The sequence below is a fragment of the Archocentrus centrarchus genome, chromosome 1 (genome assembly GCF_007364275.1).
Source record: "Archocentrus centrarchus isolate MPI-CPG fArcCen1 chromosome 1, fArcCen1, whole genome shotgun sequence".
Lineage (NCBI taxonomy): Eukaryota > Metazoa > Chordata > Actinopteri > Cichliformes > Cichlidae > Archocentrus > Archocentrus centrarchus.
Window position 1 is genome coordinate 20,066,474 of NC_044346.1, and position 12,815 is coordinate 20,079,288.

The window sequence follows — 12,815 nt, forward strand, 5'->3', positions numbered from 1 at the left end:
TATGGCAAATACCAATCAGGCTCCACAGTGCCGGGCAATGAGCACAGGACCCACCAGAGGACGTCAGGCCCTCAGGCCACTCTCATGAAGTCATTCACACCATTGACCTGCTGGAGGTCATTTTGTAGGGCTCTGGCAGTGCTCATCCTGTTCCTCCTTGCTCAAAGGAGCAAATACCAGTCTTGCTGATGGGTTAAGGACCTTCTATGGCCCTGTCCAGCTCTCCTAGAGTAGCTGTCTGTCTCGTAGAATCTCCTCTCACTGGAATAAAAGCCCTAAAATACGGTACTGTCCGAGGTATGATACCTCTGTATTCGTCACAGATACGGACAATATCCCAACGAATGCGCACCGGATCTTTGACGGATACGCTTTAAGATTTCTCCATAAACAGACAAGATTGGACCCTGAAAAATCCAAACTCTGAATGAACATCCATTACATATCCATATATCCATTTATTACGGATACAGGCCCTTTTTGTCCAGTGTCCATGCTCTTGAGACTGTGATGGGAGACACAGCAAACATTCTGGCAATGGCACGTGTTGACGTGTCATCTTAGAGGAGTTGAACTACCTGTGCAAAAAGTAGCACTGACCCTAGCCAAATGCAGAACTGCTGAAAAGATGTCAGAAAAGATGAGGAGGGGAAAATGTCAGTGGCCTCCACCTGTAAAACCATTCCTGTTTTGGCTATTGTCTCAATGTTGCCCCTTTAGTGCACCTGTTGTTAATTTCATTAACACCAAAGCAGCTGAAACTGATTAACAACCCCCTCTGCTACAACTGATCAGATCAATATCCCAGAACTTTAACTGACTTGACTGTTATACTCAAGTGTACCATATTCTTATGTTAAATAATGAAACAAACCCTTAACTTAAGCTTTTCTGAACATTTCAATGTCTTCTAACTCCTTTGCTTGGTTTTCTGGTTTTGGCTCAATGTCACCCAGTGTTTGGATTAAAGGAGAGCCAAGGGGAGGCTTAGTCCCCCAGTAGCAAGCCAAGCTCCCCCTGAAGCAGTAACATTTTGAGATAAAAAGGGTAAACAGAGATAAATAACAATCAATATTTCTTTTGGTGCAGTGTTGGTTATTTTAAATGTGTGTGAACCACTCAGTGAGGTCAGCGTTTCCTGACTTCATCTTCTGTGAATAATGCCTGTAACATGATTCACCTGAGCATGTGCAGAGTGTTTGTCATTGTTCATAGACAGCTGTTGTTTTGTTTTTAAACATCTAATTTCTGCATATGGATTTGGTTCCAAACTGCAGTAACCAGCTGATCCCAACTTTTATGAGACGTGCTGCCATCAAATTTGAAATGAGCTAATATTGGTCCATTGTCTCACTTTAAACATTTGCTATGTTTTCTGTGTTCTGAGAGAATATAAAATATATAAAACATGGGTTTATGACATTTGCAAATCATTGCATTCTGCTTTTTATTTACTTTTCACACAGCAGCCCAACTTTCTGGGGATTGGGTTTGTAATAATGAGCCCTGCAATGTTTTTCAGTCCGACGACTTGCTGCCTTTGGCGATGGTGATGCTGTTCGACTTTCAGGATAGAAGGTTTGTGTCGTGTGAACGTCCAACAATCAAAGGACAAGAGACCATCCAGGAGGTCAGGAACCTGGAGAGGAGTCTGCAGAGGTGCGCGTGAGGGTAAACGTCACATGTGAACATCACAAGTTTATTTAACGCAGTTCTGAAAATGTCTTCAGTTAACTGTTTTCTTGAACCAGTTAAAGTTTATGAGGAAGTGTACGGGTTTTTTTTTTCAGGTGTAAGACCAAGCTGGCAGCCTCTCTAGCTCGCTGTAGAGTGAAGCAAAATCTGCAGAGTGTCTCCTGCTTTCTGTCTGATAGTGTCAGGATGAAACAGCAGCAAGCAAAAGGTCTGCCACTGTACGCATGGGTCAATACTCTCAAGATCAGGTATGTGCTTGTTTCGGTATGATGTTCCCAAATGTATTTAGCTCTCATCTTTTCTTTCCTGCATTGAAACACCTCGCAGCAGCTGCCAGCTCAAACCAAACCTTTCTGTGTTCTTCTTGACTTTATTCAGAATCTCTCAGCCATATCAGCCGTTCTATTTCGTGGTACATTCAAGAGCCCAAACACAGCCTATTAGCTATTAATCTTCTGGGGTTGAGTAATGTTTGGGAGCACATTCTGTTGCATGCATGTTAAAGTGTAACAGGTGGTTGTTTATTAATCTTATGGTACGCTCTATCCTTAAAGAGGCAGGTTCTTTTTTGGGCGAACGCAGAATGAGTTCACTGAGGATCTATGTTGCTAAACCGAGAGAGAACTGGTGTCTCTGCATCACACTGATTTAGTCTCCTGTACTTGAGCTGGATCTGGTGATGTGTGTCTTTTCTCCTTTCCCCGTAGTCTTGAGGAGATGTGTGAAGCGGTACAAAGTGCTGGTTTATGTCAGGCGGACAATGTGACTGACCTCAAGGAGTCCACATTCTGCTTGGATCCCCTCTGTCCGGACACACTCATCTTCTCACAGCATCTTCAAGCTCAGCTCCAGCACAGCAGCCTCACCACCACACATGTGCTGAACATACAGGTAGAAATCTGGGTGTGGTGACCTGAACACATGATATGTGTTTTCACTGGGGTAAGCACTTGAAGATAACTTTAGCAAACTGAGGCCGGGCAAAAGCGTGCTGGAATCATAAGATGTTCTCACACAGGTTAGAGCAAGTAGCACACAGGAAATAACTTGGATCAGCAGATCCAGTTGTTCTCACCACTGGAAATGTTTAGGTTAGGTTGAGTAGGGCATGTGGGAGGTTGGACACAAGATGCCCACAGGCTCACTGTGAATTCACAGGACTACTAGCTGTAGATATGGATGCCGCAAAGCCGTGTAATCAGACAGTTTATAGTAGAGAGCTTGGAGGTTAAAGCCAATCGACTGACTCGTCCAGCATCGGTGTTTTTGTAATGCAGCTGTGCTTATGGGAAAACGGCTACAGTAGACTAAATCAAGCCTGAGGAGTGAGACCATTAAAGCGCTTTAAATCTGCCTTCTTTCTAATGACCACCAGAGGGCACCTTCTCTGGCTGCAAAAAGAAGATTGTATAAAAGCCTATTACCTACCTCTTACTTAATTTGATACCCCAGTAAATGCTGTATTAATGGGTTTGTGGTCTTGAAAAGCTCGTTTCCAGCATTATTTATTACAGCCTGACAGGTGTCAGAACCACTCATACTCATGAAGTCTGGTTTCAAAACACCAAAACGGTGATGACCAACATGTGATGTCACATGGCTGCAACTTAATGCCTCAGGGGAAAAAGAAGCAGTTTGTCTTTACCAAACAATTTCTTAGAGTGGAGCCGAAACCAGTTTGTAAATCTAAAAGAGTCAAAAGAGTTAAAATGATTTACTGAGAGATGAAAATTGCTGGATATATTCAGATTAAAGTACACCTACAGTGGATATCCAGATCACGCTCATTACTTTTGTCAGTCAGCTTTTCTATTGATGCAACTTTTTAGGTCCAAAATTTGTGGATCATTAACAATACGCACATTTAGCTCGAGCGCTGCGTGCAACTTTAGAAAAGACTTAAATTAGGAAGGACAAAGTCAGCAGGAACAAGTGCACTGAGTTTATATAATAGCTGCCTAATAGTCCTTTTTCTAGGTGAAAAACACTTTACTGCTGTGAGATAAAGTGAAAGTTTTGCCCTTTGATCCAGACTGACTTCCTGTTGCGATGTGAAGTCTAAGGTCTGAGTTGAATGACTTGAACTCGATTAGCTGCACAGCAGTCTATATGCCTGCAGGGTCCAGATACTTTTACAACGAGAAAGTAGTCCACCCAAGTTTGTGAGAATAACAGCCAGACCTGTCTGTCTCTGTGTCCGTGTCTTTGTAGGACAGGAGTGTGTGTGTGGCAGTAAGCGTGTTACGCCCCCTGCTGTTTGATAAAAGTGACGTCCTGCTGGTGGGTGCCTTCTCAGCTGTGACCGTGGCACACGCCGCTGTTGTAGCTGCTGCCCGCGCAGTCCGAGTGCTGCTGTGTGGTGCTGATCACACTCCCTCACACATAGAGGAGATCCAAGAACTGCTCACACAGATGGGCTTAAAAAGTGAGTGACAAAAACCTTCAAGGGAATAAACATCTATTCAAATTACATTGAAATTCTCTGATTCCGATAATTTCGGTGACTAAATGGTTTATTGCCACTGACTGCGTAGTTGGAGCTGCAATTTGAGGTTCTAACACCACTGAATAAATCTATATGTTAGTAATGTTCAATTTAATGTTTACTTTTAGGGGATTTTTGACAAATTCTTGATTGTCAGTTTACTAATGTGTTGTATGAGCGTTTTGAGTGCTCAATTAGAGTAGAAAAGCGCTATATAAGAACTAGTCCATTTACCATTTAATGCGTTCAGTCTGCTAGTTGAAGCTAAAATTGTCCAAAAAGAAATAATCACATCTTTTTTCCAGCATTTTTGATGCCATATTTCATGGCTAAAAGACAAATTTAAGAATTTCTTTTTTTAAAATAAATAAATTTTACATCCATTCAAAATGTCACCACCCAAAGGTCAAAACCAATTTTATATTTATTTTTTTGGACAAGTTTGAGCATCAATATCATGGGATTTCTCACAGTTTCAACAAATCTCCAACAATTTAACATGTATGGCAAATAGTAATAGAAACATGCACTGGTACCCTCATTGTTTAATCTGTTTTCTGATAATTCGCTGGAGAAGTCTTCAAAAAGTGCATTCTGAGTAATCTTTCAAGGGTCATATCATCATGTGGGATTGGTGGCTGCTCAAAACATGTTACATCTCCATGTAACCTTCATTTTGATGCCTGGCTCATCTTCTAGCCACGATTCCTTCTTTTCCAAAATTATTTTCTGATTTTATTTTTATAGCTTTTTTTCAGATTTATTGATCTTGCATGGAATGACCCTTTAGTTTTCCTTTGTAAGAAGTAGTAACATAACATGAATCAATGCTGCAACAAGCTGCTGATGTCCTTTAAGCTTCTGAGGTCATCAGTGATGAACCCTAACCCTGAGTTTTGGAGAAAAGTAAAAAGGACTTCTTTTGAAGAAAAGAAAAATCTGTCTCAGAATGATTACTATATTTGTCCCCTGACTGCCAAGACCTTTGAGCATTACTAAACATACACTATATTGCCAAAAGTACTCACTTAGCCGTCCAAATCATTGAATTCAGGTGTTCCAATCACTTCCATGGCCACAGGTGTATAAAATCAAGCACCTGCAGTAGGCATGCAGACTGCTTCTACAAATATGTATGAAAGAATGGGTCACTCTCAGGAGCTCAGTGAATTCCAGCGTGGTACCGTGATAAGATGCCACCTGTGCAACAAGTGCAGTTGTGAAATTTCCTCACTACTAAATATTCAACAGTCAACTGTTAGTGGTATTATAACAAAGTGGGAGCAATCGTGAATGACAGCAACTCAGCCACAAATTGGTAGGCCACGTAAAACGACAGAGCAGGGTGAACAGAGGCTGAGGCATATAGGAATTAAAGGTAGGCAACTTTCTGCAGAGTCAATCGCTACAGACCTCCAAACTTCATATGGCCTTCAGATTAGCTCAAGAACAATGCGTAGAGAGCTTCATGGAATGGGTTTCCATGGCTGAGCAGCTGCATCCAACCTTTACATCACCAAGTGCAATGCAATGGATGCAATGGTGTAAAGCATCACTGGATTCTAGAGCAGTGGAGACGTGTTCTCTGGAGTTACAAATCACGCTTATCTGTCTGGCAATCCGATGGACAAGTCTGGGTTTTTGCGGTTGCCAGGACAACAGTACTTGTCTGACTGCATTGTGCCAAGTGTAAAGTTTGGTGGAGGGGGGATTATGGTGTGGGGTTGTTTTTCAGGAATTGGGCTCGGCCCTTTAATTCCAGTTAAAGGAACTCTTAATGCTTCAGCATACCAAGATATTTTGGACAATTTCATCCTCCCAACTTCATGGGAACAGTTTGGGGATGGCCCCTTCCTGTTCCAACATGACTGCACACCAGTACACAAAGTAGGTCCATAAAGACATGGATGAGTGACTTTGGTGTGGAAGAACTTGACTGGCCTGACTGAGTCCTGACCTCAACCTGACAGAACACCTTTGGGATGAATTAGGGCGAAGACTCTGAGGCAGACCTTCTCATCCAACATCAGTGTTCTGGAAGAATGGTAGAAAATTCCCATGAACATAAACCTTGTGGAAAGCCTTCCCAGAAGAGTTGAAACTGTTATAACTGCAAAGGGTGGGCCGACATCATGTTGAACCCTATGGATTAAGAATGAGATGTCACTCAAGTTTATCAGAATCATAATCAGAAGGTTTTTATTGCCATATGGGTGAACAGGTTCACAGCATTAGGAAATTGCTGCGGTACTTCGTGCGTACAGAAAAAAACAAATAAGTATAAAAACTATAAGACAATATACAAGTATACAAATTGCAAATATACAGAGATATTAGAGCTATAACTATAGCACAATATTACAAAATTACAAAATATACAGTGCAGAGACTAATTAAAAGATAAAAGAATGTAGACTATATTCCACTAATATGTACATCAGTGCAGTCAGACAGGTGCATAGACATAGGGTCATCAGCGTTTGTGGAGGGTGGTGGTAACAGTCTTAGGGTAATTGTTCATGAGTCCAACAGCAGAGGGGAAGAAACTGTTCTTATGGCGGGAGGTTCTGGTCCGTATGGACCGTAGCCTCCTGCCTGAGGGGAGAGGGTCAAAAAGTCTGTGCCCAGGGTGAGAGTGGTCGGCTGTGATCCGACCTGCACGCCCCAGTGTCCTGGAGGTGTACAGGTCCTGGAGAGATGGGAGGTTACAGCCAATCACCTTCTCAGCAGAGTGCACAACGCGCTGTAGTCTCTGTTTGTCCCTAGTGGTGGCTCCAGCGTACCACACAGTGATGGAGGAGGTGAGGATGGACTCAATGATGGCAGTATAGAACTGCACCATGGTCCTTGCTGGCAAGTTGAATTTCTTCAACCGCCGCAGGAAGTACATCCTCTGCTGGGCCTTTTTGATGACAGAGGTGATGGTGGGCTCCCACTTGAGGTCCTGGGTGATGGTAGTTCCCAGGAAGTGAAAAGAGTCCACTGTGGTGATGGGGGTGTCAGTCAGGATGATGGAGGGTAGAGGGGCTGTGTGCTTCCTAAAGTCCACTATAATCTCCACTGTCTTCTGGGCGTTCAGTACCAGGTTATTGTGGCTGCACCAGGACGCCAGACGTTTGACCTCCATCCTGTAGGCCGACTCGTCCCCGTCTGAGATGAGTCCGATGAGAGTCATGTCGTCTGCAAACTTAATAAGCTTGACAGACTGGTGGTCAGAGGTGCAGCAGTTGGTATACAGGGAGAAGAGCAGAGGAGAGAGGACACAGCCCTGAGGAGTGCCGGTGCTGATGGTCCGGGAGTCCGAGACATTCTTCCCCAGCCTCACGTGCTGCTTCCTGTTCATCAGGAAGTCAATGATCCACCTGCAGATGGGATCAGGCACGTTCATCTGGGACAGCTTGTCTTGGAGGAGATCAGGGATGATGGTGTTGAAGGCAGAATCAGAATCAGAATCAGAATCAGAAGGTTTTTATTGCCATATGGGTGAACAGGTTCACAGCATTAGGAAATTGCTGCGGTACTTCGTGCTTACAGAAAAAAAAACAAATAAGTATAAAAACTATAAGACAATATACAAGTATACAAATTGCAAATATACAGAGATATTAGAGCTATAACTATAGCACAATATTACAAAATTACAAAATATAAAGTGCAGAGACTAATTAAAAGATAAAATAATGTAGACTATATTCAACTAATATGTACATCAGTGCAGTCAGACAGGTGCATAGACATAGGGTCATCAGCGTTTGTGGAGGGTGGTGGTAACAGTCTTAGGGTAATTGTTCATGAGTCCAACAGCAGAGGGGAAGAAACTGTTCTTATGGCGGGAGGTTCTGGTCCGTATGGACCGTAGCCTCCTGCCTGAGGGGAGAGGGGCAAAAAGTCTGTGCCCAGGGTGAGAGTGGTCGGCTGTGATCCGACCTGCACGCCCCAGTGTCCTGGAGGTGTACAGGTCCTGGAGAGATGGGAGGTTACAGCCAATCACCTTCTCAGCAGAGTGCACAACGCGCTGTAGTCTCTGTTTGTCCCTAGTGGTGGCTCCAGCGTACCACACAGTGATGGAGGAGGTGAGGATGGACTCAATGATGGCAGTATAGAACTGCACCATGGTCCTTGCTGGCAAGTTGAATTTCTTCAACTGCCGCAGGAAGTATATCCTCTGCTGGGCCTTTTTGACAACAGAGGTGATGGTGGGCTCCCACTTGAGGTCCTGGGTGATGGTAGTTCCCAGGAAGCGAAAAGAGTCCACTGTGGTGATGGGGGTGTCAGTCAGGATGATGGAGGGTAGAGGGGCTGTGTGCTTCCTAAAGTCCACTATAATCTCCACTGTCTTCTGGGCGTTCAGTACAGAGCTGAAGTCCACAAACAGGATCCTGGCGTAGGTTCCCTGGGAGTCCAGATGCTGTAGGATGAAGTGCAGAGTCAGGTTGATGGCGTCGTCCACAGACCTGTTGGCTCTGTAGGCAAACTGCCTACTGCCTATGTGTGTAAAGGCAGACGAGTGAATATTTTTGGCAAGTGTAAAATTAGAAATATTACATGATAGCATAAGGTCATCACTAATGATTACTTAGGTGTTCCCTCACATCCTATTGTAGATGTTCGTGTCTTGTCACAAGCATTTCGTGGTCTGGGTGAGTGGGACGCCACTATGCAGCGGGTAAAGGTCATCATGGTGCTGCCTCAGTGCTCGTCCTCTGCCCTCAACGACCCGGTGGCCTCAATCCACAGTGAACACGGAGGTAGGGAAACATAAACATTCCCTATTTAGAGACATCAAGCTCCTGTTTCACAGAGTAAATATAATGTATGCATGTGTGTGTTTGTTTGTTTGTTTTTTACATTAGATTATGCAATGTAGCTGTATTTGCAACTTCATGGAAACCAAGTAGAGATCAAAAAAGGCCATGTGACTTAAAAAGTACTTACAGACTTAGTGGAAGTGGATAGGGGAAGCAGAAAGAATACACCATGAGGGTAATATGAAGAGCTAGTGTTTTTAGATGAGAGTTCACATGTTAAACACGTTCTCCTCTGCTGACAGACTGGAGTCTACTGCCAGAGTTGTCTCATGGTTCTGTTTCCAAGAGCAAAATAAACTCTCTGACCACCCAGCAGGTACAGCTGCTGGCCCACGCACTCACCTGTGAGTATTTATTGAAACACACCCACACACACACACACACACACACACACACACACACACACACACACACACACACACACACACACACACACACACACACACCAAACGAGTTACCATTTAAACATGTTCTGTATTCTTATTCCTGTTGGTAGGACATTTTGGTCATTTTCTTCATTTATCAGTCCCAAAGGTTCAGACTGTGGTCTACTGCACACGCTCAGTGTATCCTGAGGAAAATGAACAGCTGGTGAAAAGAGTGTTAGAAAAAACACACACTCACCCCAAACTGCTGCCCTACAGGTACAATAAACACACACCGACACGGCACACATGCTCCGTCTTTGTGCAGCTTAATAGGCATTTAATCCTTTTAGTCAGACTTTATATATATTTTTTTATCCACAGGCTTAAACAAACACAAATGTATTGAGAAACCTACGGGCCACTAACAGGAAACAGATGGCATTTTAACCATCTAAGATACCTTCTGTTTAATTGGATGGTTTTGTTTTGTTTTTTTTAACTTCATCATTTAGGCCCCATTTGTTAATTTCCATCAAAAAAAAAAAAAAGAAAACTGTGAGGCCACATTCCAATCAACAGCCCCTCTCCTCTTCCAGGTGTATGACAGGGCTCAGCTCACCATGCAATGAGCACCGAAACCAAGAAGCTGTTTGTTTTTTTCTTATTGCATTATTGTATTATTATCTCTGTGTCCAAACACAGAAAGTAGAACAAAAACTTGCACGGGGCTCATGTGGGCAAAAGCTCAGCTGCCATGAGCTGAACTTTGTTGTTTTTCAGCTATCAGAAAAAAACCACACCAGCACCGATAAATTCACTTTATAAGCTCGGAGGCATGCGATTATAGTGGATTCGACGGTTTTGTCAGCAGGCTGATGACAGTATAAAGGATCAGCTGCGGTTACCGTTGGGCCTGAGATTAATCCCACAGTCGGGGTAAACGGGGCGGAGAAGATTTCAGAGTCTGTTTCATGCCTGCTGCTCCACAAGTCATTTCTTAACATCCGTCCGCTTAGAGAAATCCAAATGTTATTAAATCAGCTCGCATAAGCTCTTTTATCAACTTTCATTAAGTCTTTGAGCACATGTTTGATCTCGGTGTTTACAGTATGTGTTCAATGAAAACACAGATGTTCGCTTTGTTGTTACAAGAGATGACAGTGGACTGCAAACAGCACCGCACTTCAGCAACTGATGCCAAACACGAGCTCCTCTTCCAAATGGTTTTTAGAAAGGAAGAAACGACCATCATGCAGTCCGGGCCGCAATTTGTCGGATAAAGACACAGTTTTGTAGTCTTGCCTCTGCACACCTCCATGGTGGATTTTAAATCAGACAATCAAGAAGTGATTGAAGTGCAAACTTTTAGCTTCAATTCAAGGGGTTTTCAGAAGAAAAAAAACTTGCATTACCTGTTTAGGAATTACAGCCATTTTTATACACGCCGAGACACTTGAATGATTAGCAGTCTCATGACCAGGTGAGGCCTGTTCCCTTGGTTTTTCATGACCAATGAAGCAAATATAACATCTGAAGATGTCAGTGCAGGTGACGGAGGCCATCATTGTCATGGTCTCTGGGGCTTGGACCCAAGGTTTTTGTCTCTTGTGCATTGTGTTCAGTTTTGCTTCCTCCGTCTTGTGTTTCTTGTTTCACTGATTTTCCCTGTGTGTATTTATGCCCTGAGTTTTTCCTCTGTCCTTTGTCGCATCCTCGTCATTGACTTCCCTGCCAGTTGTGAGGTCTCTGCTTTCGTCCTAGGTTTTAGCTTGCAGTGCGTTTGTTCCGGACCTGCTTGCTGTTAACCTTGTGGATTGACAGTCAATAAAACTGTGTTTTGAGTTGACTTTTGCACTTTGGGTCCTCCTTCCTTCATGCCACACAGCACACATGACACGTGAAAAAACAAAATAAACCTATCAGAGAGAGAAAAAAAACATTAAGAGAGGCCAAAGCAACAACCTGATGCTTAAAAAGAAGGAAAGCTTTGGCCAGTTCAGCATCACCAAAAGGCCTGAAAATCTAAATTGAATGATGACAGAGTCAAGAACACTCTCAGGGCAGTTGGTGTGTCATTGTCAGGGTCTACAATCAAAAGACGCCTTCATGAATATAAACAACAAGGTGCAAGTCACAGGTTACACTCAAGGACAGGAAGGTCAGAAAAGACTTTGCCAGAAAACGTCCAAAAGAGCCTTCAGAGTTCTGGACAGACAAGACCAAGATGAACTGGGAGGAGAGAAATATGGAGGAGGGGAGAAACAGCTCGTGATCTGAAGCACACCACATTACCTGTAAAACATGATGGAGGCAGTGTTATGACATATGCGTGTATGACTGCCAGTGGAACCAGGTCACTAGTGTTTATTGATGATATGACTGCTGATAGAAGCAGCACGATGAATTCTGAAGTGTACAAGGCTGCAAAAGCAACCCAAGAGTTCCTCAAGGCAAAGAAATGGAATATTCTTCAACGGCCAAGTCAGTCACCTGATCTCAACCATGCAGAGCAGCTTTTCAGTTACTGAAGACAAAACTGAAAAGTGACCCGCAAACAAGCATCAACAGAAGGCGGCAGCAGCAAAGGCCTAGCAGAATGTCTCGAGAGAGGAAACAGTCAAGACTGTCCAAGACTTCAGGCAGTCACAGACTGCAAAGGACTTTCAAAGTATTAAAACAAACCTTATTTATTTGGGGGAACTGTATAAAAATGACTGTGACTCCTAAAGATGTATGCGATACTTTTGTTAAACACCGTGAATTAAAGCTGAAAGTCTTATATATTTGTGTTTTACATCTTTTGGGCACCGGAATAACTTTTGTACATGTAACTGCAGTCATTGGAACTTAACGTGTAAGCTCACAAACCATTATAAAAGCCCACAAGCATAATTTTCTCAGTTGAACTGTGGTTTTCAACCTGCTTGAGATGAATAGTCACCACACAAAAAATAGCAAAGTGAGTGTGTGTAAACACTCAACAAACATAAAGAGCACCTTGTTTTCAAAAACAGCATCACATTGAGAATTTTAATGCAAACGAAGGTCATCATCTCCATATTTCAGCAATATTAAGACAGTGTTTGCTCCACTGGGATTTCTCATTCAACATTTACTAAAATATTGGAATTCTGAAGGGAACGTGTGCCAGAAGTACAACCTGGCAGCGACAGCTGGGAGGTCCATAAATGAGACTCTCCTTAGACTGTGAACGGCACAATCTGTCAAAAAGTACAATGAGAAGCGTCTGATGAACCACCTCTCCTATCCACTTGCACACAGGAAACCTTTGTGCATGTAAAGTACTGCACTGGTGCTGTACTGCTAGATGCTTTTATTTCAAGTAAAAGTGCTGGTTAGATTGTTTTTCAAGAACTTTGCCCCAGTGCACGAAAGCTTGAAGGTGAGGCTGATTAAACAAATCCTGTTTTCTTTATTTGGTTGTCAAAATAATTTATT

The 12,815-nt window shown here is 43.1% G+C and overlaps 1 protein-coding gene across 1 annotated transcript in view; it reads left to right on the forward strand.

The window, feature by feature from the left end:
* The window catches only part of LOC115778841 (putative methyltransferase NSUN7), a 37,145-nt gene that overhangs the window by 19,441 nt on the left and 4,889 nt on the right, over positions 1 to 12,815 (forward strand). The window contains exons 5-11 of the mRNA XM_030727196.1: positions 1,523 to 1,659; positions 1,791 to 1,943; positions 2,403 to 2,586; positions 3,907 to 4,120; positions 8,785 to 8,928; positions 9,231 to 9,332; positions 9,515 to 9,632. Of these exons, the coding sequence (XP_030583056.1) occupies positions 1,523 to 1,659; positions 1,791 to 1,943; positions 2,403 to 2,586; positions 3,907 to 4,120; positions 8,785 to 8,928; positions 9,231 to 9,332; positions 9,515 to 9,632 (1,052 nt within the window). The remainder of the gene's footprint in view (positions 1 to 1,522; positions 1,660 to 1,790; positions 1,944 to 2,402; positions 2,587 to 3,906; positions 4,121 to 8,784; positions 8,929 to 9,230; positions 9,333 to 9,514; positions 9,633 to 12,815) is intronic.